General features: G+C 51.7%; 1 protein-coding gene and 1 pseudogene across 3 annotated transcripts in view; one reads left to right on the top strand and one right to left on the bottom strand.

Moving 5' to 3' along the window:
* Nucleotides 1-25,914, bottom strand: part of Ttc7a (tetratricopeptide repeat domain 7A) — a 104,480-nt gene that overhangs the window by 40,957 nt on the left and 37,609 nt on the right. For all 3 annotated transcript variants that reach the window (XM_005354709.3, XM_005354710.3, XM_026782943.1), the window contains 9 exons: nucleotides 22,337-22,415; nucleotides 21,579-21,736; nucleotides 20,999-21,062; nucleotides 14,572-14,709; nucleotides 14,006-14,089; nucleotides 9,554-9,658; nucleotides 3,739-3,856; nucleotides 2,193-2,250; nucleotides 867-939 (listed from right to left, as the gene is read on the bottom strand). In XM_005354709.3, the coding sequence (XP_005354766.1) occupies nucleotides 867-939; nucleotides 2,193-2,250; nucleotides 3,739-3,856; nucleotides 9,554-9,658; nucleotides 14,006-14,089; nucleotides 14,572-14,709; nucleotides 20,999-21,062; nucleotides 21,579-21,736; nucleotides 22,337-22,415 (877 nt within the window). The remainder of the gene's footprint in view (nucleotides 1-866; nucleotides 940-2,192; nucleotides 2,251-3,738; nucleotides 3,857-9,553; nucleotides 9,659-14,005; nucleotides 14,090-14,571; nucleotides 14,710-20,998; nucleotides 21,063-21,578; nucleotides 21,737-22,336; nucleotides 22,416-25,914) is intronic.
* On the top strand, nucleotides 23,292-24,553 carry LOC102002757 (annotated as a pseudogene).

The raw sequence follows: 25,914 nt of genomic DNA, 5'->3' as shown, positions 1-25,914 counted from the left end.
CGTATGAACGTGGACGTCCTTTTTCTCGGTTGCTTAGTTTCTTGAGACAGTGTCCTGTTGTGTATCCCAAACTGACTCACTATGTAGCCTAGGCCGACCTCAAACTCAAGAATTCTGCCTTAGCCTCCTATGTGTCAGGACTGCAGGAGCGCGCCACCACGTCTGGCTGTACACAGCGCCTACGAGGCTTCTCCCAGCAGGTGGTTTTGAGCTTAACAGGAGAGGAAAGCTGTCCTGGGGCCTCAGGCCACCTATAGTCCCCCAGTGTCAGCATGTGCTGGGTCAAGGCCACCAAAAACGCCCAGGGTGCTAGCCTGAGGGATGCAGGATGCATGGGATCAGGGGAGATTCTGAAAGGCATGATTTAGGGCAGTTATAATAGCTGGGATCCCCTGTCTCTACCTCATGGGTCACTATCAGGAAAAGGTGGTTCTACCTGGAGAGCTATAAGTGGTCATGGTGGTGATGGTCTTGGTAGGGCAAAGATGGCTACCCTACTGAACCCCCCAAGATCAGGAGCCAGCAGTGGTGTCTTTGGGGTCACACAGAAACCCATCCAGAAATAGCTTCACATGCCAATCACACTTTACCCAAGTTGAGGGTAGGGGGCAGGACACGAGCAAATGATGCTGTGGTCACTTACCCATGTCTCAGGAAACTGCAATATTCTAAGGAAAGTCAGGGCATTGAATAGCCCTTCCTGTGTGCCCATCACAAGTGGGCTGGGGTAACCACATTGCCCGAATCCTCACTAGACTCCTCACACAGATGCTCACATGAAAGACAAGGGCACCAAGAGACAGTCGGTCCCACAGGGGAGATCAGAAGCCCCACAGATCTGAGGGTTAGGAACCGTGACAACACACCTGTCGGACGAGGGCAAGCTGCAGGGAGACATAGAAGATAATCTGGGGGTCATCGGGTGCCAGTTCCTGGGCTCTGCAGGGGAGAGGAGCCAAGAGTCAGTTACTGTCAGCTGAGCAGCCCGCCAACCTTGTGCTGGGGGCTGGGGGCAACCAGCCCCTCTCAGATGGCGGCTGATGGCTCAGTCAGGTCCACAGGCAGCTCACGGCAGAGAACAGTGGCTCAAGGAGGGCTGGGACAAACTGAGGTAGGGTATCTCCAAGGTGACAGACCTCAGATGAAGGGTAGGACAGGGTCGGGGAAAGATAGCGTCACATCTGTGACTGGCACCCTGGCTGTTTCTCCGTGGACAGCAGTTACCCTGACTGTGGCTCTCTCAAAGCACACTCACACTGCCCCAAGAAGGAGGCAGAGCCTCTCAACTGCCAGTCTGAGCAAGGAGTCCCAGGCGCGTAGCACTGGTGGAGAGGTGGGCAAGACTGAAGGCCGGAATAGCTTGCTTTTTTGGTTGGGGAACAGCCTGACCCAGAGGGAAGCTGGTGTGTCACACACTCCAGTGGTACAAGGAGTCCTAGCCAGGTCCTCCCTAGTAACATCCCTCTGTCGCTTCAATGTGGGGGATGGGGCTTAGTGGGTCAGGCCAGGGGAGGGAGGCTCAGATGGGCTGGGTCTGAGCAAGGCATTGGCTTCCCCCCCCCCCCCCCACTCCAGGAAATCTCTGAAGTTGTGGGTGGGAAGTTCCTGCAGCTCTGGTGTGGTCAGGCTAGAGGGCACCGACATCACTCTGGAGGCCCTGCTATCTGAAGGATACCACGTAGCAGTGGCTCTCAACCTTCCTGATGCTGCAACCCTTCACTACAGCTCCTCATGTTGTGCTGACCCCAACCATAAAATGATTTCATTGCTACTTCATAACTGTAATTGATGCTGTTATAAATTGTAATGTAAATATCTGATTCATAAGATACCTTGTATGTGACTCCCAAAGGGGTCATGACCCACAGCCTGAGAACCACTGATGTACAGACTGCATTTCCTGTTTTCTGTCCAGTATCAGAACACCAGCAGAAGCATGGGAGTCCCAGGAACAAGGGTTGGGCCTGGCAGCTCTGAGCTGAACATAGAGGCCCCCAGTGCCCAGCGTTGAGGGCAAGGATACCCAAAACAACAACCTACTCCTGCCTGCTGGGTGGCCATCTGGCATTATGATTTCCTTATCCATGAGAGGGAAGACAGAGACATCCATTTCAGAGAGTGGGACTTCATTGTGGGACCCTCCACTTTATCGCCCTGCATGCGAAGAAGCAAAAAATTAGGCGTCTCCTCACCGCTCAAGTGTCTGCAGCGCCTTGCGGTGCAGTTCATCTTGCTTGGACTTCAGGGTGGCTGCAGGAGACACAACAGATTGTGTGTGGGTCACAGAAGAAGTGCATCTCTCCAGTCCATCCCCAGGGCACAGGAACTTAGCCAGAAGAAGCCTACCAGGGTCCTGTTTACAACCCTCAAGGTCCAGTACCTGGGTTCAAGGCACTGAAGACCGCTGTGACAGCAATAGCAGACTATAACTAAGGGACTGGTGGCCACTTCCCTAGCCCAAGCAAGGATGGTGGTGCCTGAAGTCCCATGACCTTGGGTATGAGGGGTAGAAGGGCATTCAGTACCGGACTGTCCTATATGGCTTCAAGGGTTCCTTGAACCTACACATAGGGGCGGGCACTAGGGGGCATGGGTGAAGTCTGGGTGGGGGTCATTGCTCCCTCCCTTCCAGACTTCAAGGACACAAAAGCAGGTGTCTCTCTATTCAATGAGGAGGCACTGGGCTGAACTAGGAAGGCTAGAAACAGAACACCAGGCCTGAGGCGGGAAGGATGGGAATCTTATGGCACTCCTGTAGGTACTTGATACTGTGACATTCTTGAGGAGGGATTTCAAGGACCCCAGAGGACTGCTGCAGAGCTGAGGGTAAAGGCAGGTCTGTGAGAAGTGGAAAGAAGCCATGGTGGGGTGGAGGGCTGATGACACTGCAGATAAGAGTACCAGGATATCAGAGGGCAGTGAGGCCTGGGCAGGGCCTACATGGGTCAGTGAGGAGGAATGGCACATTGGTGGGTGTCTGTCTGAGGGAGAGTGGAAACTCTTGGAACTGAGGGAGGGGTGTGTGTGTGTGTGTGTGTATAGGGGGGTGTGATAGCGTGGGTTTGTGTTAGGGTGTGTGTGTGATAGGGTGTGTGTGGTAGGGTGTGTGAGTGTGTTAGGGTGTGTGTGTGATAGGGTGTGTGAGTGTGTTAGGGTGTGTGTGTGTGTGGTAGGGTGTGTGTGTATGTGTGTGTACGCGTGTGTGTGAGTGTGGTAGGGTGTATGTGTGTGTGTGGTAGGGTGTGTGTGCGTGAGGGTGTTAGGGTGTGTGTGTGTATGGTAGGGTGTATGTGTGTGTGTGGTAGGGTGTGTGTGTGAGTGTGTTAGGGTGTGTGTGTGATAGGGTGTGTGTGTGTATGTGTGTGTACACATGTGTGTGAGTGTGGTAGGGTGTATGTGTGTATGTGGTAGGGTGTGTGGGTATGGTAGATGTGTGTGTGTGTAGTAGGGTGTGTATATGTGTGTGTATGCGTGTGGGGGGTAGGGTGTATGTTTGTGTGGTAGGATGTGTGTGGATGTGTCGTAGAGTGTGTGTATGTGTGCGTGTATGTGCGTGGGGGGTAGGGTGTGTGTCTATGTGTGTCCATGTGTGTGTTAGGGTGTATTGGTGGGGTATATACATGCATATATCCCAGAGGAGGGCTGTTGTCTGTGGGGAGTACCAAGGGCTCACTAGTATTATGAGACACCTTGGAAACATCCCACCCTCAGGCAGATTCTCTGGGGCCTGACACTCACCATCAGTGGCCTGCAGACTGTAGGTGAGACCCAGGGCCAGGTAGCCTTTAGGCAGGAACTCTCCTGCTTCCTCTCCAAGGCTGATCACCACCGTGGCAAAGTGTTCTGCCTCTTCTAGCTGCAAAAAGGAAAGGTAGTGGTCACTGGGGTGGGCTTGGCGGTCCTGAGCAGGAAAGGGAGGATAGTAACCAACCTGGGGCAGTGTCAGCCCCAAGTATAAACACAACAGTTCCCTACACTCGAACTGTAGGCAACGTGACTTATCCAGGCCCTACAACTATTGAGGAGGAAGTATCTCCCTGTATGTAGGAGCCAGTGTTCAAGGTCGCAGGTGCCAGCTCTTCCGGACAAACAGACAGACAGACTCCCTGCCTGGGAGAGCCAGCTCCCACAGCCTGCTGTGCTGAGAACATGAACTCCAAACAGGCCACATGTGGCTCCTCTTCACGTGGTCCCTGCAGGCAGGGCCTGCTCAGCAGACAGAGGGGAGCCACGGCTGGCTGGGCCTTGTTGAACATGGCCAACCCTGCAGAGTAGGCAGGCTGCCACACAGGCTAGTCTGGAGCTCACTCCCTCCCTTCCTGAGCAGGAGCCAGTGAGCTTGAACATTCAGGGGAAAAAGGCCCTGGGCTGTTTTTGTCCTGGGAGCAGGGGGACTGTTCCAGTTGGAAAAGGACCAACTGGCATGGGCCATGTGAACACACATCCTCACACACAACACGGGACACAGGGAGAAGGCACATGAGGGGGAATTTATGGATACTTTGCGGCACACATAACAGTGAGGCTGGCTGTGGTGTAGGGCTGGGGCTAAGGCTGTGTCCATTCTCATGTGTCTCCACCAATTCTTTCCCACGTGTCCCTAACCTGCCATATGTAATGCATAGCAATATGTCTATGTTTTATCCAGAATATTGACTCCCAGGGCCGCTTCCTTCAACATCTCCCTCCCACTCACACACCACTTCCGACAGACAATGGATGGACAGACAGACAGACAGACAGACAGACAGACAGACAGACAGACAGACAGACAGACTACAACTATGCCCCAAGCTCAGGTATCCCATCCAGCTAGAGAATCATGAAAGCAATCCAGTGGAGGCCAGAGCATGCTCCTGCTGGCTTCCAGCCACGCCCAACCCTACTGATATCCTGACTTAAGCTGGTTTGCCCAGGAGGAGTTGGGTAGCTCTGACTGTTGGCCACAGCTGTGGAGAGTGCGCAGGTAAAATCTTTCTCCCTGGAGTGTGGCGGGATTGTCTGAGACAGAGGCCATGGAGAAATGAATGGGCCATGTCCCCAGTTTGGACCCAGCTATGAGGAGCCATGTGAAAAAGAAAAAAAAGGAAAGAAAGAAAGAAAAGAAAAGAAAAAGAAAAAAAGAAAAGAAACCCCTCCAAACCTGAAGGAGCAGAGCAACACTGTGGTGCAAAGAACAGGACTCCTGAATGTACCATGTTCCCTACAGGGCCAACACTATTTTGAGTTCTGTTGCCACCCACAAAGCAGCCCTTCTGCATGTGGATTCACTGCAGTATTATAAAGGAAAAATAGTATTAATTCCAAGTAAGTTAATGTACAATACAGTAATTACACATGGTATTAATAGACACGGGCGCTTTAGCTAGCAAATAGGGAGGGTGCTGTCATGGCTAAAATGAAAACCAAAGGAAAACAAAACCTTTTACTAAGCACACTGTCCCTCTTCGTCTAAAGCAGGTGTGCCACACGGAGAGCCTTAGAATTAGGCTCTGAAGGGCTAGGACCCAGCCAGGCTCCGAACCAGCCCAACCCCCAGGTCAGTTCTCGTCACAGAGACAGAGCACCATGGGGTGACAGCAAAGCTGAGCGCGTTGCTTGGACTCCATTCCTTTGAGGTTATCTTGTGGGCCTCAGTTCCCTCTTCTGTAAAATGGGGACAGCAGTGTCACCCTCAGAGGGCTGCTGGGAGGACGTGGTGTGTGCTTGCTGAGTGTCAAAGATGAAGACCAGCGATTCCATGTAATATACACACATGCCACAATTACTACACATATATGTGTATATATGTATATATTAATCACGCATCATCATGCTGGAAAATTTGCAAGTGGCATCAACGGAATCCAAAGGAGATGCTAGTCCTGCCTGCCTTTTGTCTGTGGGCCTGGCTGTTCTTAGAAAAGCGTGATTGCACCGGCCAAAACTGACCAGTCAGCTGTTCAGGTTCACGTCGCCAACCAGATCTGAGGTTGAGGGTACACCTCAACCACACCTCACTCACCCCTTGCATAGGTGATACTATATCAGAATATTTTCCACTCTATTATCTTATGATATATTCCCTTTTTTTTCTTCCTAAGTGTTCTATTCTACAACCTTTGATCCACAATCTGAAAATGCTGTTTTAATCTGACTGTTCTCAGCCGCCCAACACTATTTCTACTAAGTTCCCTTGCCAGCTTTTCCTGCTGGGGACGTCAGGTCCTCCCATGGCCTCCTGAAGGCTGTTGTCTCTGCCACCAGCTCAGACTGTGGCATGAGGTCCTCTTTCTTATCAAATACACCTAGATGAGGAGTTCCCAGTGTCTCCTCCCTCACCCCACTATGGTACTGTCTTGAAATGCCCTCACTCAGAGCATCCAGGTGAGCTTGCCAGGGCCACATAGGGAAGGTCCTCCCTCCCTGCCCCTGTTTCTGAACAGCCTGAGGCCTGACAACCACATCATAGCACCACGGCAGGTTAGGAGGCACGGGGAGCTTGTGTGATATCCCCACCCCCACGGTCAGCCATTCAGCCAGCAGTATATCTGTGGCCCTAGCCCTCAGGCTGGCTGAGGGCTTCATGGCTGCCCTCTGCATTTTCTTGGTTTTCTCTTCCCTGACGCTTGGGAAGCATGCTACACTAGTAGTACAGGGAACTTTCCTTCGTAAGTAAGGAAACACTCTGTGCCTTCCCAAGTTCCTTGGTATCCGAGGCTTTCCTAATTTGGTCCCTGCACAGCAGACTCAGCTGAGTTGGCACACTTGCTGGGGCTCGGGGCCGCCTTCCATCGCGGAATGAGGGACAGCCTCATTCACCTGCACTCAGCAAAGAGGGTGCCACCTCAGGCCCTCCATCCACTCTCTTCCCAGTGACTGGAGAGAGCCCTCTATTCAGAGGCTGCAGGATTTTGCTGACAGACCTCCAGTTCTCCTGAGCCTCTTCCTGTGGGCCTGGAACTACTTTGTGGACATTTGCTTCCCCCCTTTTCTTCAAGGAGTAACAGGTACTTTCTAACTTCTGTAAGCTGGTGGCGAAAGAGCTGGCGTTCTTCCTTGCTTTGTGAGCAATCCATCTTCCTGGATTTGAAAGAATGAAAGCAAAAGCACCCTTCCTAAGTGCTCACTACTGTGAAGGTACTGAGAAGAATAAAGGCATCCATTTGTCATATAGCTGCAAAGGGCCATGCAGACACACACCATTTCCTAAGGCTCACCCCCTTTTAGGGAACATGCCGGCTCCCAGATTATAGATGAGGAAGCTGAGGCACAAGGAGAGTGAATCACTCCCTCAAAGTCACACAAGCTAGTGAGTAAGGTAGACTAGAGACAGGACTTGAACCCTATCTGTTCTCCAAGCTGATGCTCTTTCCAGTACCATGCTGCCCCCTTGGGTGATACGAAGCCCGAGACACACAATACAGGCCTCTGCAAGGTGAGTTCACCTACGTCTGATTTCCCCTTTTCACGCCAGCTGTCTGTGTGGCATACAATATACAAGCATGCCCTGCCCTCTGAGACTCCTGAAGGGGTTCCAACTTTTTAAAATAAATCAGTTTTAAATAACTGTGTTTGGAGGGATCCAAGAAAATACCTACATTGTCTTTTCTATCTGCTCCCCAGATTTGCCTTGTGGCTAGCGTGCAAGGCAAAGGAAGTGAAGAAGCACTTAATCGGAAACAAAGCCCACACCAGGCAAGGTCACAGTGAAGGACAGAGTTCCTGGAGGGCAGGGGCATAGGCACTCACCAGCATTGACCACTGGCCTCAGGAAAAGACAGAGCTATGCCTTGGAGAAGCACAGAGGGTCATACCACAGTTCAATCCACGTCCAGGGTGAGTACAAACCAGACTTTATGAGCTCCAAGAAAGGGTCTGGGAAGATGGCTCAGCAGTTAAGAGCACTGGCTGCGCTTCTAGAGGGTCTTGGTTAGATTCCCAGAGCCTACAAGGTGGCTCAAACCTTCTGTAACTCCAATCCCAGAGGATCTGACCCCCTCTTCTGGCCTTTGTGGGCATTACACACACATGGTGCACAGACACACATGCAGGGGAAAACATTTAGTCACTTAAAATAAAAACAAAGGAAAACTAATTTTAGGAAAAGAGGAGGGGGTTCAGGGGAGGCATCTAAGTCTCCAGCAGCTCGCCCTCATCCCTGTTTACCTGCAGAGCCTTGTTCCCACCTGCGTCTGACTCCCCATCAAAGTTTGACCAGGTCAATACTCAGACTATTCTCAGCCCCGGGTACCAGCCCGCCTCTCTCCCCTCTTCTGATGACAAGTCTGCATGTTTAATCTTCCTTTTGGGCTTTTCTATTTATGTTGTCATTGATTACTTTGCTCCTAACTCATCTGATTTCAATTTGGACTGATTTGATCCTAATTTTATTACCATGTAATCTGAATGCACATAATCACTGTAATTATGCTACAGAGGGAAACAGCTCCTCCATGGTGGGAAGATCTAAATTTAGGGCTTCCTGGCAAGGGCACCAGTGGCTGGGTGGACTCTCAGCTCCTTGGAGCTGGCAGCTCGGGGGAGCACATATGCCCTCCCCAGCCCTGCTTCCAGAGACATGGGGTATTTTAGGCTTCAGCTGAGGGATGAGCCCAAGGTTTCCTCTCAGAAGTCTTGGAATAAGAAGGAGTCTGATCTGGGGATTGGGTAAGCGCCCTCTGCACCTTTAGCTCCCAGCACTCTTTGCTGCAGAGGTTTGGCTTGGGACTCGGCAGGCTGCAGCTGCATGCCACCTACAACAGAGTGGGTGCTTGCTGTGGATCTAGAATGCAGAGGAAGGAATCGGGGCTACTTTGCCTGTTGGAGAGGATATGTGGGGTACAAGATGACAAGTGAGAGGGACAAGGAACTCGTTCTGTGTCACTCAGAACATGGGAGGAGGACTCTCCCTTTCATCGGGAAGCTGATCTGGATAGTTACCAGTAGAGATAATATTACAGCAGTACTCCCTAGGAGCCAGTGCCCAGGGTCTGAGCTCACCAGAGACCTGGGGCTCAGGGCTCAGGGCTCGTTTTTCTCACTGTTTCAAGCTACTGGTCTTCAGAAGCCACCTTCATGAGCCCCTAGTAAAGACCATCAGCTCAGAAGTTACCAGTTGAGGTGCAGTCCCCTAAAAGCCGCCTCAGTAGAGTGTGGGGAGCAGACAGCACGGCCGGGAAAGAATCCTCAGGGTGCAACAGAACAAAAAAGGGACTGCAAGGAGGCCATCTTTGTTTGTCTCAGGTTAGGGCTGAGTGTGACCCCTCCCCTTCTCTATTAACTATGACGTCATCTGAAGTCCCTTTTCTAATAGGCTGGTCTAGGTAACTGAGGTCTTGCCTACCACCCTGACCACTTTCCATCTGTTGGACTCTCTGGAGACCCCATTTCCAAGGGCCATGCTGTCAAGATCAAGGTTGGTGGGTCCTCAGAAACTCTCCTCCTGGTCCTACACGAAGGTGGCACCCTTTCTTTTATTGCAAACATTCCCCACCTTATCCCCCTTGCTGGGGTCCTCCCCAGGAGGTTTTGAATCTGGGCCCTGCTTGCTCTACCCCCACAGCTCACTCACCCAGTGCAGGGACCCAATGCAGACCTTGGCAGCCATCAGGGGCACTGTGGGGTTTGAGGGCTGCAGCTTCATGCACTCCCGGAGCAGCGACACGGCGTAGGCTGACTGCAGAAGCAAGAGCAGGGAACACCATCACTTGACCACCCTAGGTGCCCATGCCCTCATGGGCAGTTCTCCCAGCAGATCTTGCTCTGTTCCCCTTTCCTTCTGAGAACCAGGAGGAGAACCCAGCGGGTGGAGTCCAGGTCATAGTCTCTGCAGGCAAGTCCTTCTCTGAGTTTTGTTTCCCTCCTTTGAAGAATAGAGGCCATGAACCTCACCCTCTGGAGATGTGACAAGGGCTAACATTAATATTGAACAGAGCCTTTCCAAAAAGAATTCAGATCAGAACCAGAAAGATTTGAGAACTAGACAGGGGCTCCCTAAACCTGTACTCAGAGAGGAAAGCTGGTGACAGGACTGGACAGGTGTATAAAGGCTGGGAAGAAGGCGAGGAGGTGGGAGGGCCAGAAAGAACCTTCAGACAAAAGTCCACGGGGCTCCAGGACTCAACCAGGATTTGCTGAGGACAGGCAGGGAAAAACCAGAAGGGAAGGGCATCCAGGCAGACAGGTGAGCCATCTATACCAAGAGGAATGCCTGCTAATACCCCAGATCTTATAAATGTCCCAGGCTGTCTTTCCTAAGTCAGGGGCTGCCAAGAGAACCTGCAGGCTGAACCTAGCCCACTGCTTGTTTCTGTGAATAAAGTCTAATTGGAACTCACGCCTGTTTATATGCTATCTGTGGCTGTTGCAAGATACCACACTGGTGAAAGGCTGAGAGAGACCGGCTATTAATAGTCAGTACTGACTGCCCGACCCTGCGGAAAGTCTGCTAACTTCTCTATGAGAGCATTGGATTTTCACAGCATCCCCACCAGATGGGCGGCTTTACAGCCGAAAAAAGAGAGAGGCTGGCAGTCAGACAGTTTGTTCAAAGTCACATAGCCCAAGAATGACCAGGCAAGGGTCTGAACACAGCCTGGACCTAACTCTTCACCACCACCCTGTGTGGCCTCCGTGGTGATGACCTTGGCCAGAGGAAGCTGGTTTTCTGGAGAGAGGTAGGGGGTGTTCGTGTGTGTATGCTTGTGTGAGCATGTGCGTGTGTGAATGTGGGTAGTCTGAAACCTTCTGCTTTCTGAACCCAACACTTTCTGAGGGAACCCCAGCAGTCACTGTCCTGCCATGTAAGGTGATCCTCAGGTGTGTGTCACAGGTCAATCACCAAGTCCTGGGTCCTACTGTGAGCTGAGCTCCTCCCTTTAACTTAGCCTCCTCCTTCCCTAGCAACTCTGGGGGTGCCACTAAGAAACAGAGGGCGCTGGCAGGCTCCTCTGCCTGCAGAAGGATATGATTGGAATGTATGCATCCCCCGCCCCCAGCTCACCTCTCAGTTTCCCACCATCTATGGAAGAACGTTCTTCCACCCAGTCTCACAGTCTCCGTGGGCTCTCACGGAGCTACGGCTTGCACACATTCTGAGTGTGTTCTCCAAGAATCCGTATGTCGGAACTTGAACCTGAGTGGTGAGCCCTGAGAAGTGATGGGGTCTAGTGGAACCTGGTTAGGCCATTGTGTGCACTAAAAGGACTGGCCATCTTTCTCATCAGTTCTTACAGGGGTTGGTATAAAGTGAGCATGGCTTGCTCTTCTCCGCCTGGCTCTGTGTCTTGCTCTACAGTGTCTCCCACTTGCACACACTCCTGCCACGTCACCCACCTTGAGGTCTTCCCCAGAACCAAGCCAGTGTGGGTACCCTGTCCTTGAGCTGCAAAACTATGAGGCCAATAAGCTTCTTTGCATTACAAATTCTTCTACCTCGGCTGCTTTATTAACAGAAAATAGACCAATGAGGTTAATGAAGGTATCTTCATTCAGGGCCTGCACTGGGCTCAGTACTGGGCTGGGGTGATAGTCAGATGAGACCCTTAAGGAGGTCACAGAAAGCAGGGAAACAGGAGGGACAGATGCCCAAATCCCCTATCATTCTAACAATAAGAGAGGACAGGAAAAGCACAAGAAAGGGCCAGAAAATGACAGGCCCACAGCGAGCACCCAGCTTCGTGAGAGCTGCCAGGCCCCACCTCCTCCTCAGAGCCCCTCTCCTGGAAATGCCACACTGTGTCCCTCACCACTGTCCCTCCACCCGCACACCCCAGGAAGCCTCAGGCTTCTCCTCAGCTTTCCTTAGGCTGCTGACCTTTGCATCCCGGATTCTCTAGTCCTGACCCTCCATAGTCCACCCACTCCTTCCCACCCCACCCCTTCCCACCCCACCCCCATGCAGACCAAAAAACACTGCTATTTAAGGAGCCGTCTGAGGACCCAGCAGTAGGAGCAGCCGGCTTCTTTTTTTCCCCCTGTCATGCTGGTTACCTAGCAACACAGCCAATGCAACTGCCGCATGGAGACTGAGAGAGGGAACGACCTAAATCACGCTACAGAACTGTGGTTCCTGTGGGGTGAAACACCAGGCATATTTCTATCTCCCCAACTGCACCTTCTGGAAGGTACAGAACCTGGATTCCCATCTTGGGCTCAGCAAAGGCAAGCTCTGGTCACTCCTCTGAAGTCTGCCAGGGCAGTCAGGCAAATGGTTTTGGCATGCAGGATTCCCAGGGGGCAGTTAGAGAATGCCTTCCTTACACAACAATCTCACAGTGCATCGAGTGCATGGATGGATGGAGCCTCACATGTACGGAACTCACTGACCACTCCAGGGCCCTATGCCTACCTTGAGGCAACACGAAGGGACCAGAGTAGGGAATGACTTCCCAAAGGCCAGATGCCAAGCTGCCTAAACCGCTTAGGGTCCAGCTTCTCCATAAGGAGGTGGAAGACTCCTCAAGTCCCAGACAATCATGGTGCCTTTTCCTGAGGCTGGAGCCTCCAGGAACTCCCTCAAATTCAAGCTAACTTCCATGGATAGTTTTGTTTTTGGTTTTGTTTGTTTGTTTTGATTTTTAAAGGGGTTTAGCTTTAAAATAAAACCCACAGAACAGTGTGCATTGCTCTAGGCCTTTCTTCTTCTCCTCTGCTATTCTAAGGCTAACGGTGTTTCCTGTTTGGGGGAGGCAGGAAGAAGATGCTTAATGCTGCTGTGTGTGGAGGATCCGCCTAAGTTCCAGCCACACCTTCCCAGCCTCCCGTCAGTAACCTAGTTAGTCACCTAGGCATTAACAGGCTGCTGCCTTCAAGTCCTACACACCTACTCCCCTTGGTTCATGCTGCCCCCTCTGCCTGGAGTTCTGCTCTTCTCCCTGCTCTACCCTACACTCCCGCCTGGTGCTCAGGAGTGCCTCTGATCCTGTGGGGCCAGCCACAGGATTATGTCTATATTCTCAATTCTCCTTAAAATCTGATAGCACTCACTGGGCAGAGCCAGTAGGTCATGCTGTGACTTCAAGGTGCTCTGGGAGGTGGCCCACGTGATACCCAGCAAAGGATGCTCAAGGAGACTCCCCACTGGTTCTGCTGTGCTCCCAGCCTGCCCTGGCAGTCTGACAAGACTGCAGCACCTGGTTCTCCCCCATCCCCCTCCCCGCCAGGCCCTGGCCTGACGTCTCACTGCAGAGACCCAGGGCTGCCTGGCACTCCTTCATCTGTGGAGGCGGCACTGGCACACTAGAAGGGCCCTCCTCAGAGACGGCTGTGGGGCTAGAAATGGAATATGGCACAGATGGGCCAGGGGACGAGGGATTCCCTCAGCCCCATGCAAGGGCCCTGGGTATTTACAGCTCTTGGAACCATCTGCAAGCTCACGGCACCTTATTTCCTGCATTCATAGCATCCTCAGCCCCATCTCCCTCGGCCCCCAGCTCCGGAAAGGTTTTCCTTTCATGTCGCTGCTTAAAATAGAGGCTTACATAAGTGTAGTTCTGATCTGAGAGAAAATCAGGGGTGCTGGAGCAGGGGCCCGGCAGATGGAGGGCGAATGCCTACCCTGGTGCCGCGTGCTCTGGGCAGTGCTGGCCTTTTCTGCTGTCCCCACCCAGGTACTGCTAACTATCATGTAGTCTCCCCTACAGGTTCCCATGTGTGTCGTTGCTACTCCACTCCACCGTATATCTCTCCTTCCAACTCACAGGCAGGGCTCTCTGGGGCAGGAACAGCTTTCCTCTCTCCTAGAGCCACACCAGCAGATGTGCTAGGATGACCTTGTGGTGGACCATAAGAAGAGAGAAGCATCTAAACTCATACCTGCATGCGGGCAAACTGGTCATCACTAGCACGCATTACTTAGGGCCTTCCCCATCCACGCTCATAGACAGTCATAGCAATGCCGGGTCAGTTCCCAGTCAACACAAATCTCTCCAACATCTAGCTCTGAGAAGCCCCTGGGAGGGACCAGAGGTTTCTCGGAACCCATAGAAGGCGTAGCCCCCACCCCCACAGCCCTGGGCCTTACCTTCCCACAAGCTACCATGGAGAGGGCCACTTGGTACCAAAGGTGAAATTCTCCAAATGCATACTTCATGGCTCGCTCTAGGCACTGAGGAGGAAGAAGTGGTCAGCACTGGGCCCCCTCCCTGACAGGATAACCATTCCCCTCACTGCCTTCAGAGAGCTGCAGGAAACACAGGGGTGATCCAGTCCCTGCCACAGCATGCTGGGCCATGCTGCATCAGAGTTGTCCCTAGTCCTCTCTTCCCACCTCCATAACGCAGGAATGATTTCAGAGGGCCATTTTGATAGGCAAATGAAACCAGATTTGTGAAAATGTTGTGGAAGAACACAACCCAACAAAAATAACAAGTAGTGTTGATTGTCATGGGTCGTGGTAGGGCTCTCCACTTCTTGCGTCTATCAACTCATCTATTCTTCCTAACCTCCCGGAGGTGAGATCTCTAATAACTCCCATTCCACAGATAATGGATCTGTGACTGAGGCCACGGTCACTAGCCAAAGCCAGTAAAAGGCAGGCCAGCCTGAGCAGAGAGTGGGAAGTGAGGAAGGCTGGGCAGCTGACCCTACCTCAGAAAGCATGGCGTACTGGCCCCGCCTGCCCAGGGTGATGCTCAGGAGGTCATAGATGGCTGAAGCATTCTGCAAGCTCACTCTCCGGTCCTCCTCCTGCTCTGGTGCCCGACTCAGTACCACGTCCCGAGTAGCCTGAGGGTGGAATGCAGGTAAGGACCTAGCATCACGGGGCCCATATTGCAAAGCCACGCACTGTCCCATTTCACTGCTCTTACAAGCCAGGTAACTGACCACACTCTCAGAAATGCCCCCTCCTAACCCCACAAAGCTCTCTCCAAAGACAGAAAGCCCACGGTCCAGGTGTGTGTGTGGGGTGTCATCCTAAGGCTCAGGGTCCTGAAGTTGCAAGGACAGTGCCATGGCCTCCTGCCTTTCATCTGAATGTGACACCTGCTGACACTCAGCACCCCCCACCCCACTTCACTTCAAACACACATCATCAATGCTCTCTCTCATTAACACTCAGTCTTCCTTCTTCCAGAACCTAAGAGTCACTACTCAGTGACCAGCAGAGCACCAAGCGGTGGTGGCACACGCCTTTGATCCCAGCACTCTGGGAGGCAGAGACAGGCGGATCTCTGTGAATTTGAGGCCAGCCTGGTCTACAGAGTGAGTTCCGGGACAGCCAGGGCTACACAGAGTAGTGCCCTGTCTCAAAAAAAAAAAAAAAACAAAAAACAAAAAACAAAGATAGATTAGATAGATAGATAGATAGATAGATAGATAGATAGATAGAGCTACACAAAGAAACCCTCAAAAACCCAAAAAGAAAAACATAATAAATAAATAAATAAATAAATAACTGCCAAGCAGGAACATCTGCAAAGCAGGGGTCTGAAATGACTCTCATACATTCTTGGGACTGTGCTTGGCAAAGCTGGGCTCTGGCCCCACATGCTTGCTGATGACCCCAGCATGCTCCTCTCTGACCCCTCTCCTTCTGCCAAAGGGGTCCTTGTCTAGCATCGTCCTCCCTCCCTGAGACTGCTCTGCTCCCCACTGGCTGTCAGCCAAGGACTGGCCTGCTAGATAGAAAAAAAGGAGCTACTGGCCCTGAAACCTACATATACTACCAACTCCAAGGTCCCATCCTGCTCACCTGTGCTCCTCACTGCCTCCTGCACAGAGCCCCACCCTCCCTCCTGTAGGGAAGGCACAGGAGCTACCCTGGGCCAGAGGGTGGGGAGACACAAGCCCCATTGCTTGTAGGCTCTGGGCTAAAATGGGCTCCCTTAGAGGCTCCTATTAGCTAACACGCCTGCTAGCCCCAAAGAACAGTCCACTAGGGGCATCTGAGGCAGGAAGACAAACTGGGGGCAATGGATCTGGACAGCTGCCTCTTCAGCCACGATTGTGATAGGTGTTGTTCCTCCTCAAGAAACACAGATGGCCAAGGAGGGGATGCCTGGGCTAGAATGCCAGGAATGGCAGGAAATCCTCACAAAGATCAATGCTAGAGCCAACCTGATAAACGGAGCCAGGAACTGCAAGCAGCGAAGGCAGGGAAAGCGCCAAGAAATCCCTCTCCCTCCCAGAGAGTTCCACCCACACAGCCACGTGGGATCACAGCCACGCTCCGTCCCTCACACTATACCTCCCCACTCCTCCACCTCCAGCAGCTCTTGGCTCCAGGCACCCAATGGGGACTGTGGGTGAGTAGGCTTCTCCAGGCAGCAGAGGGAAAGGAAGGAGGGGATGAAGACCGGAGATGCAGAAGGGGGCTACAGAACGCATCTGTGCATTCCTACGACTTTTGGTAGGAGGAAGAAATCAGGATGGAAGGGATAGACCAGGTATTCTGTAGGGGTGGCTTCTCTTGAGGTAGAGTGAGCCTTGCTGGACACATTCCGAGGACTGAGAAACCTACCCTGCACAGAAGCCATGTTGGGAAAGGGGTAGTGAGAAGTAGTAGTGATGGTTCCATCACCGCTTCCGTCCAGGTGACACTTAAACTCCTTTCTCTGGCTGCCTCCTACCTGACTCTTCAGCAGCCACCCAGCATGCCCTGCTGTTTCCCATCTTCAAGGCTCGACTGAGTTTGGTCACTTTGTAGTTCTCCATATCAGCCTGCTGGCAACTCCCAACTCAGAGGGCTGCAGCCACCCTACCCCTCTGCTTCACAGGCATACACCTGGGCCCCAGCAGTCCTGGCTGGCTCAACACCTCTTGTAGTGGGGCATGCCATTTCTAGACTGAGCTCCTTGAACCCAGAGCTTCATAAATCCACCATTGTGGAATGAACAATACACCAGGAAGACGGCTCTGGGCTGGCACAAAAACTCCTTCTTTGTCTACCCTAGACCTTGCCCTCCAAGAGGACAGGCCTCTGGGTGTGTCTGGTGGGAAGGAGGGGTGGATTTTCAGAACTGAGTGTCATTAGAGCAAATGAAACCTAAGACAGGGCAAGTCCTCCACATGACCTGGCCCCTTAACCAATAGACAGCAGCAAGAGCGTGCTCTTACGGGTCCTTGGTGCTTTTGTATGAGGGGGGAACATGGTTCCCACTGGACAGCCTGAAGTAGATGTCTGCCCAGCTTTTGGCATGGCTTTGTGAGCAGGGTTACAAAAAAAAAAAAAAAGTTGGGCTAGTGTTGGTTGCTGGGCAGTGTGTATGTAACCATGGTAATGGGTTAGGGTGGGGAAACTGGAGCAGAAAAAAAAAAAAGGAAGTCTTAGGGCTGGCTAGTTAGCCACAAAAGAGCATGGATTCGTGTGTGGCTCAGGAGCCAGAACAAACCTCAGAGGCAGGGGGCACCACCACTAGGTTTACCAGCCCTCCCCAGAGGCGCCCCAGCCTTCCCATCCCTCTTCCCTGGGCTCACACAGGCGCACAGGCTTCCCAGGGAGCCTGTCCACTCAGTCCTAACCACACTCTTTCCCTTTCCTGTGCACACCGACGGCCTCAGACGCCTGCTTTCATCAGACAACCCCAGACCAGTGCAGTGTGGTGAACGCACTTGTTAGAGTAAATACAAGCCCCTGAGCTGGTTCCAGGCTCTCCCCACTGCCCCCAACTGTCCCCTGTGCTGTTCGTGGGATAAAGGTGAGTATTCTCCCTGGGTTTTCTCACTACCCATCCTGCCTACTTTGGGCACTGCTTTGGGCTGTCCTGTAAGAGCGAACCATGCTCCCCTCTGTACCAAAGCCCTAAGGACCCAGAGGAGCGCACCCTCACTCCGTGACCTTGCCCTTGGTTCCCACTGTGGGATGATCTGCCCTCAGAAGCCAGATAGGACTCCCAGAGGCATGCCTACTCCTCACCTTTGACCCTCCGGTGCTTCTCCCAGAAGAACCTGTCTCAGACCAGATCTTTCGGATTGTCAAGAGACCAGCCACATTCCGGTCTAACAGCTCCACACTCTCTCAGGACTCACCACCGCTCTTTGGACAAATGGAATCCTCCTTTCCTTCAGCAGGCACAACCCTTGCTGAGGCACCCTCCCTAGGTGCATGACCTTCTCGGGAAGAGAATTCTCACACCATCAACTTATCTGGCCCATGAACCCTAAGGGCAGCGAAAGAAGTATAACCTTCCGAGGGGGGGGGGCTCTGAGTCTCCAGAGATAGACATCCAGAGCCAGTCCAGACTTGAGGCTTTCCTGAGCACCAGGTCAATTATCCTGGCAGTACCCAATCTCTACCAGATGTGGCGCAGCTGGCACCTCTGCCGAGCCCCATCCTCCACTTAATCCTGGACCTAGATAGAATCCCCATTCTAAGTGGAGGAAATGGAACACTTTCTAAGTGGCATCTGATTGTCCTCGTGCCCTCTTGCCCGGTCTCATCCTACTTTACGGAAGACCAAGGAAGGCTGAGGGAGACTAGGGGAGACTGGGGGAGACTGGGGGAGATTGGGGGAGACTGGGGGAGGAGGCCAACACAGCTTTCTTCAGAGGGCAGAGACCCCACTGAAATCCAGACATCATGGTTTCACCCTGGCTGCTTCCCTGGTTTCAGATTTCTCTCGGAACGTGTCTAGTAGTCTTGATCAATACTATCAGAGGCCTTGGGCTGGCTTTGCTGAAGAAGGAACCAAAGCAAAATGTGGACAGGGTCTCCCTGGTGAAGTCTTAAGTGCTGTCTCTTTGCAAGGAACAGGTTCCTGAAGGAAGATGCCCAGAGCCCTGCTCAGAGGTTTCACAGAGGCAGCCTCTCATCAAGCAAGTGAGCCCGCCCCAACAGTCACACCAGAAAGAAGGACCTAGGAAGCATCTGTGCCCAGTGATGCTCCCCTTCCCCGGAGGACACTGTCCTGGGCAGCTCCTGCTGGTTCCCCTGCTGGCAGACATGATTACCACCAGCTCTTGAGTTCACAGAGCCAAGAGCTTCCGTGCTCTGTGACAGGCTTCATCTACCCAACGACACAGTTCCTGTGGCAGATGTCACAGTCTTCCTGTCACGGGTACTGAACCACCGGCTCTGAGCTGGCAGCCTTCTGCAGAGCAAGGCCTTGCGTCACAGCAAAGCTGGTGCCAAAAGCTAGGACGCCGTGTGTCTCATCTGCCAGTCCCAAATGGAACCATGCCTAGGAAGCCCTTTTCTTTAAAATAGCAGACTAATGCCCTCAATCTCTCAACTAGATTAAAGCCTACACGTTTTCAAAGGCAACTGAGTCGGAATCAAAGCCTTTCCCGCCCCCAGGACAAAAACATGCACTGAACAACCCAAAGAGATAGCTTTGTGTTTATTTTCTTATTTAATCCACCCAAACTCCTTCCGCAGAGGCCTTGGTAACTCCATCTTACAGATGAGCAAACAGGTTCACAGAGAGAGACTTTCGCTCAGCTATGAGTGACAAGTACAAGAACCATGCTGCCAGGTGCCTGGTACCGAATATAGCGCAGAACTATATTAAGTTCTGTTAAGGTGCAGGGTCCCAGTCCCAAAGACACCCCCAACCTCCCACACAGGTTCCCTATCTAGTACCTTCCTGAGGCCACACCAACAATGAATTCTTTCCCGGCTAAACAGAAAAAGGATCGGATTTTGCTGGCTTCCCTGCACTACGTGGGAGTGTGCTGGAGATAAGGGCTTCAGGCTGTTTCGTTGTTTTATATATGGTGTTGAACATGTGGTCCAGCACAGTTCAGCTGCTCTGTAAGGAACAGTGTTGAGAATGGTCCAGCTCAGGGCATCTCGCTTTCTTCACCTATACTTCTCAGATGCATCATCTAAGAAATCCGGTTCTCAGCTGGCAGTCCCAGCTCGGCAGCACCGATGGACTCCAGAGCCAAAGAACTTTGTGGATCCAGCTGTGTGGACATACCCCCTTACTCCTGGCTTCTGTAACCCACGTCTAAGAAACCTGGTTCTCAGCTGGCAGTCCCAGCTCAGCAGCACCGATGGACTCCAGAGTTGAAGAACTTGGATCCAGTTGTGTGGATCCAGCTGTGTGGACATACCTCCTTACTCCCGGCTTCTGTAATCCACATTTTTTTGAGCTTCCCTTGGTGCAAGAGGTCCATCCTTCATCTCACACCTCTACCGCTACCCGACCACGCCATGCCCTCCTTCGAGGAGCCTCCAAAGTACTCTGAAGACACTGCCTAACGCTGTGGTCACCACGGGCATGTACGCATGCACACTCTCACATATGCATTGCCCAGGGTATGGGAGATGGGTCCCCATGGCCTTATTTTTCCGTAGTATGCAAACAGGGATGGCAGGGATAGCCCGGACACTGGGATCATCATTCACTACTTTACCACCCCTGACCAAAATGTGAACTCCACGAGGTCAGGAGCCTGTCTGCATTCTGCTTATTGCTACATCTCTGGCTTCTAGAATAGGCCCAGGCCCAGGACAGATAATCAAGAGTTGTTGCAAGAACATGAATTCTATCCAAACTTACTTCTGAGTTACCATCATCATATGAGGAGGAAACTGAGGCTCAGAATGTCTGAATGCTTTGTGCCTGACCCTCAGCTAATCAGCAGAGCCCCGGAGCCCCAATTCAGGTCTTGTGCCTCCAAAATGCATACTCCTTCCTTTCCTTGTCGGTTCTTACATCAGTCACAGCACCTAGCTGCTCAGCGCACACTGCTGCCTAGTGATAATCAAGTTTTGTAACCCAGAAGAGAATTTCACATACACTCAGTCTCTACCTACTTGGGACAGACATTGGGTCTCTCATCATAGCCCAGCATAGCTAGCATGGCCAAACCCAAGTGCGCCAGACTTGCAAATGTGTGTGTGTATCTGTTTATGTGTATGTGTATGTGTGAGTGTGTGTGTGTGTGTGAGAGAGAGAGAGAGAGACAGAGACAGACAGAGAGACAGAGAGAGAGAGGCAGGCAGGGCCAAGAAGCTTTCACCTTCCTGGGAGGCAGAGCTTGACTAGGCCATGGATAGCCTGCATCTACCTAGGCCAACACTCTCCACAAACCCGGTTCCCTGGGGTCAGTGGTGCCTGGGGCTTACCATGGACTCACTGATAAGCAGCAGCAAGAGCGCCTCCTCTATGTTGTCTTTGGGGCAGTAGAGGCTGGAAAACACAACAGCATTCCTGGTTGCAGCCCAGCCCACATCAACAGTACCTCTGCCCCCCCCTCCCAAGCAGCCCTTATGCCCCAAGTCAACATCGACCTGGTAAATTGACCCTTCTCCTGCATAATTCACAGGCACTGAATACCTAGAACAGCTCTTAACTAGCCCCAGAGTTCTGAACCTGAAAGGCTGCTACCATCCTGCAGAAGAAATGGCCCATTCACCCCCAGCCTGAGGGAGAAGCCGCTGGTGACTACAGACTCCATCTTCAACTGGCACCTCAAAGGGGTGTGTCAGGAAGACAGGCAATCTCTGAATGTGTGGCTTTGGGGAGCCATGAAGCATTCTCCCCCAACCCCACCAGAGACCGTCTTTTCTTAGCCTCTAAAATGTCTGTCTGGCATTGGGGCAGGGCTGGGAAAGCAGGGTACCGTGAAGAGACACCAGAAGGTATCAGAACCTGTATTCACGGCAAGGCCAGAGCGGGGCACCAGGGCAGGCGGCAGGCACTCACTTGTCTCCTTCATAGAGGTGAGGTTTCCGAAGGGTCTGAGTGATGAAAGAATTCTCCTCCTTGCTCATGAACTCAGGCAGAGGGTGGGACAAGGGGCTCCAGTAACATTCCTCACTCAGGGAATGCAGCAGGACCCCTGCCAGGTGCTTGGCTGCCACCTGGCAAAGAGGGAAAGACTCAGGCTGGGGTAAAACTCTGCAGCTTGCCTATGCAGCCCTGGTTCCCAACTAGATCTGCCCGCTGCATGATGTGCTGCGCCTCTGGGGGCCTCACATTCCATTCCCAAGTCCCTAGGTCCTCGGTCCCTCCGGCACGATAGCTACCACCTCTCCCACGGATGACATGGCTCTACCCCATCTGATTTTGAAAGAACAAAGGTCTAACTAAGTCCATAGGCCTGAGTTGGGGCACGAGAGGAGAGTCAATGACATCTATTAAGATCATGAAGAAACGAGCCATACCACACATCATTAGGATGGTTTTGCTCATGCAAGGGATGGCAGTAGATTTCAACTCTGTTCTAATGCTAGGAGTCATCTTCAGTGCCCTGATGAAGAAGATGAGATGAACAGGGTGCTTCCCAGGCTTGGTGGGAAAAGCATTCTGGGATGGATTAATAATGTCTGCTGAGAGCAGAGGAAGGTGAGCATAGGCATGCATGTGACATCTCTAGGTCAGGGGCCTCTTGCTAGGGCTTGTGTTGTCTCCCACCCTAAGTGGCCTTTGCATCAGCCAGCCCCGGCCAATAGTCACATTACCACTTTGAAGTTTTGCGTTGCTTTGGTCTCCACAGTCCTCAGAATCTCCCGGAGCTCCCTCATGCCTTTCACGATGTTCCTGGAAGAGGACAGCCAAAGTGGGACCATTGCTCACCGAGCTCCACAGATCCCCTCCTAAGCCAGCACCTGCCGGGTGGTCTGTATGGTGCGGGTATTCTTTGGATACCTTCAGTCAGTGCAATGAAAGCCAGAACTGTGACTCCAGGACACTCCAGACCCAGGGCTGACGTGCTGCAGCTGACAGCCAGGAAGCCCACTATGGCCCAACTCCTCAGCCCCCAGAGGCTTGCTAGTCTGGGAACTGCAATAGGACAGTATTGTGCAGGTCAAGTCCCTTGCCTCCAGGGAAGCTCAGGAAGCTACAAGCTTCCAGGGTTACAAATGCAGGCCTTTCTCTGTAAGCCTGAGAATGCAGACAAAGACACCTGGAGTAAGGGCAGTCCGGACTTTCCCTGACCTGCCCAGGTCACAAAAGAAACCACCATAAAGAAGGCAGGGAACCTCAGCCTCCAGATCCCTCGGTCCTGTGTCAGGGAAGCAATCTCACTTCTGTGGCCCATAGTCTCCCCTAGTGTCTCCAGACTCCCTGTGGGCATACTCCATTCTCCAGTGTCCCTACTAGCCCATGGCCATCATTATTCTTATGTAATACTTCTGCTTCTACCTCCTTGTCACTTAGTAGCTATCTCACTTTAATAAAAAATACTTGAAATCACAGGTTTGTTGTGCTAGTAGGTTTTTGTTTTTGTGGATTTTTTTTTTTTTGCAAAATATAGTAAGTGCCGAAGTATTTTTAAGCACAGAAGTAATTTTTACAAGCTCGTGTGTGTACTACTTAATTCCACTGCGCTTATCACTAAAAGTTCTCAGCCTACATGCAAGGAAATGATGACTCAGAACAGAGCTCTTCAGAGTACAGTCAGTTCCTGGACCAATGGCAACACTATCCCAAGAACTTGCTAGAAATGAAAGTTCAGAGATACGGGAGCATGTGGGAAAGGCCTGTAAACACCGAGAGGCCACACGCAATCACTGCAAGAGTCCAGTCCCCATGATCACACTGCAGAAGCACAAAGACACTGACTGTCCCTGTGTGGTGGTGTCCTGCCCTCCTAAGTGCAGCGTCCAGACTCTTCTGAGAAGAGAGTTGAGTGCACACTTGTCAGAGCGTCAACGCCCCCAGCACCTGTAGTTTTAAGCGCTATGGCTGCGTTTTTTCAGGGTACAAACCAGCAGATCAAGGCCCAGGAGGCCAGCTCCGCAGTGCAGCATATGAAGCTGCTGGAAGCGTGGAGCAGCTCCCTGGAGAAGAAGCTTTCCTTGCGGCAGAAGGAAAGCGTTGAAAAAAACAAGAGCATACAAAGTTTGCACAATCAGATACGTAGCTTTGAAACTGAAATTGAGAGACAAAAGGAGATGCTTCAAAACAATGAATCCAAAATCCTTCATTTGCAGCAAGGAAAAGACAGCCAAGCAGAGGAACTGAGAGAACTCAAGGAGATCCGCCCCTTCCGGCAGAAGTGGGAGGAAGCAGACAGCATGAAGAGCAGTGTGGAGACCCCCAGAACCGTGTGACTGAGCTGGAAAGTGGGCACAAGAGTGCAGGGTAGGCGGCTCGCAACACAGGCTTACAGGGATCTCAGCTGAGCCAGCAGGAACAGATGCTGAAGGTTCATAACATCTGCTTGGCAGATATGGACCTGCGGTTCCAGGTCCTTGAGACCACCAGCTACAACGGTGTGCTGATCTGGAAGATCCATGACTACAAGTGCCGGAAGCAGGAGGCTGTCACGGGAAAGACCCTGTCCTTCTACAGCCAGCCTTTCTACACAGGCTATTTTGGCTTTAAGATGGGTGCCAGGGTCTACCTGAATGGGGACGGAATAGGGAAAGGGACACGTTTGTCTCTGTTCTTTGTCATTATGCGTAGAGAATATGATGCTTTGTCTGCACGGCCATTCAAGCAGAAAGTGACATTCCTGCTGATGGACCAGGGGTTCTCCCGATGGCATCAGGGAGATGTGTTCAAGCCTGATCCCAAGAGTAGCAGCTTCAAGAAACCCACTGGAGAGATGATTATTGCCTCTGGCTGCAAACTTTGTCTTGCAAACTGTTCTAGTGAATGGGATGTATATTAAAGATGATAAAATTCTTATTAAAGTCATACTGGATACTTGGGATCTGCCTGACCCCTGACAAGTAACTGGGGAGGTGGATTCAGCAGGGGGTAACTCTGAGGTCCTAGCCCTCAGAAAGGACTGTGTGGAACAGGGTAAGCACCCGGAGGAGGAGGATGCATGGCTGGTAGGAGAAGCCACACGTGGAAACAGACCCCAACGGATTTCCTAATAGACTAGCCATACTCACTCTGAAGAATTATTTATTCTTCAAGAGATAAATATTGCTGTCAGAGAAGGTTTTCATTTTTAAAGATCTAGTTAATTAAGGTGGAAACATATATGCTAAAAAGAAACATGGTTCTTCTTCCTTAACTTGAACACCAGAAAAGAAAACACACGTGGAGGTAGCAGGACGTGTCAGCGTGTTAATTTAAAAGGAGAACTTATGAAATAATAATACAATTTTGATATATTCTTCAAGATAAAAAAATGAAAGTTCAGAGTTTGGAGAGAGGGCTCAGTGGTAAGAACATTTGCTCTTGCAGAGGACCCAGGTTTGTTTCCCAGCACCCACAGGTGACTCACAACCATCCATAACTCCAGTTCCGAGGTATCTGAATCCCCTCTTATGACCTCCATAGGTTAACAGAGTAGATATACATGCAGGCAAAACACTCATAATATAAAAATAAATGAATCTAAAGAAATTAGGAAGAAATAAAGAAAGGAAGGAAGGAAGGCAAGTCCTACGCCATTACACCCCACCCTACCCCACAAGGAAACTCAGGAACCATTGCCAAAGAGAAGACAGAAAGATAGTAGGAGCCAGAGGTCAGGGAGGACCAGGACGAAGCAGTATTTTCTAGATATGACAGGACCTCACACTCATGATATCACAGTGGCAGTGGTTGCTGGCAGATCAAACCAGTCAACATTCTATTATGGATGGGGAGGAGCCCATGAGCCCCACTTCTAACTGAGGACTTACTGACAGCTGGTGATTCTGGAGAAGGGAGAGTCAGTTTTCTTTAAGGGTGTGGCTCCTGGTTTGGCCCACACCCAGGAGTATACATTCAATACAAATTGGACTCGGTGGATTGTAAAAGAAAGAAAAGGACATGAAGGGGGGGGCAAGTTAGGGAGAAGGGTACCTAGGAGGAATTAGGGGGAGGAGAAGGTGAATAAGATCAAAATATATTGTATGCAATCTATAATGGGAGACTCGGGTGGGAATCTGACTTTGATCAAACCAGAGAAGTCATGTTTCAGAAGGCATGGAAATGCCACACTCCTGGGAATATGGGGTGGACTCTGTATGTCTTCCTGGCTCTAGGAGTACTCGTTCCTCTATAGAGCTTTTGGGAAAGTGCTAAGTATGCCCAAATAGACCAACACATGCAGTGGAGGGCCGTTATGAATCCTTCTCTTTTCTGCTAG

Source organism: Microtus ochrogaster, chromosome 16, assembly GCF_000317375.1.
Source record: "Microtus ochrogaster isolate Prairie Vole_2 chromosome 16, MicOch1.0, whole genome shotgun sequence".
Taxonomy (NCBI): Eukaryota; Metazoa; Chordata; class Mammalia; order Rodentia; family Cricetidae; genus Microtus; species Microtus ochrogaster.
Note: the sequence above shows the minus strand (reverse complement) of the source record. Positions and strands in the feature narration are given on the sequence as shown.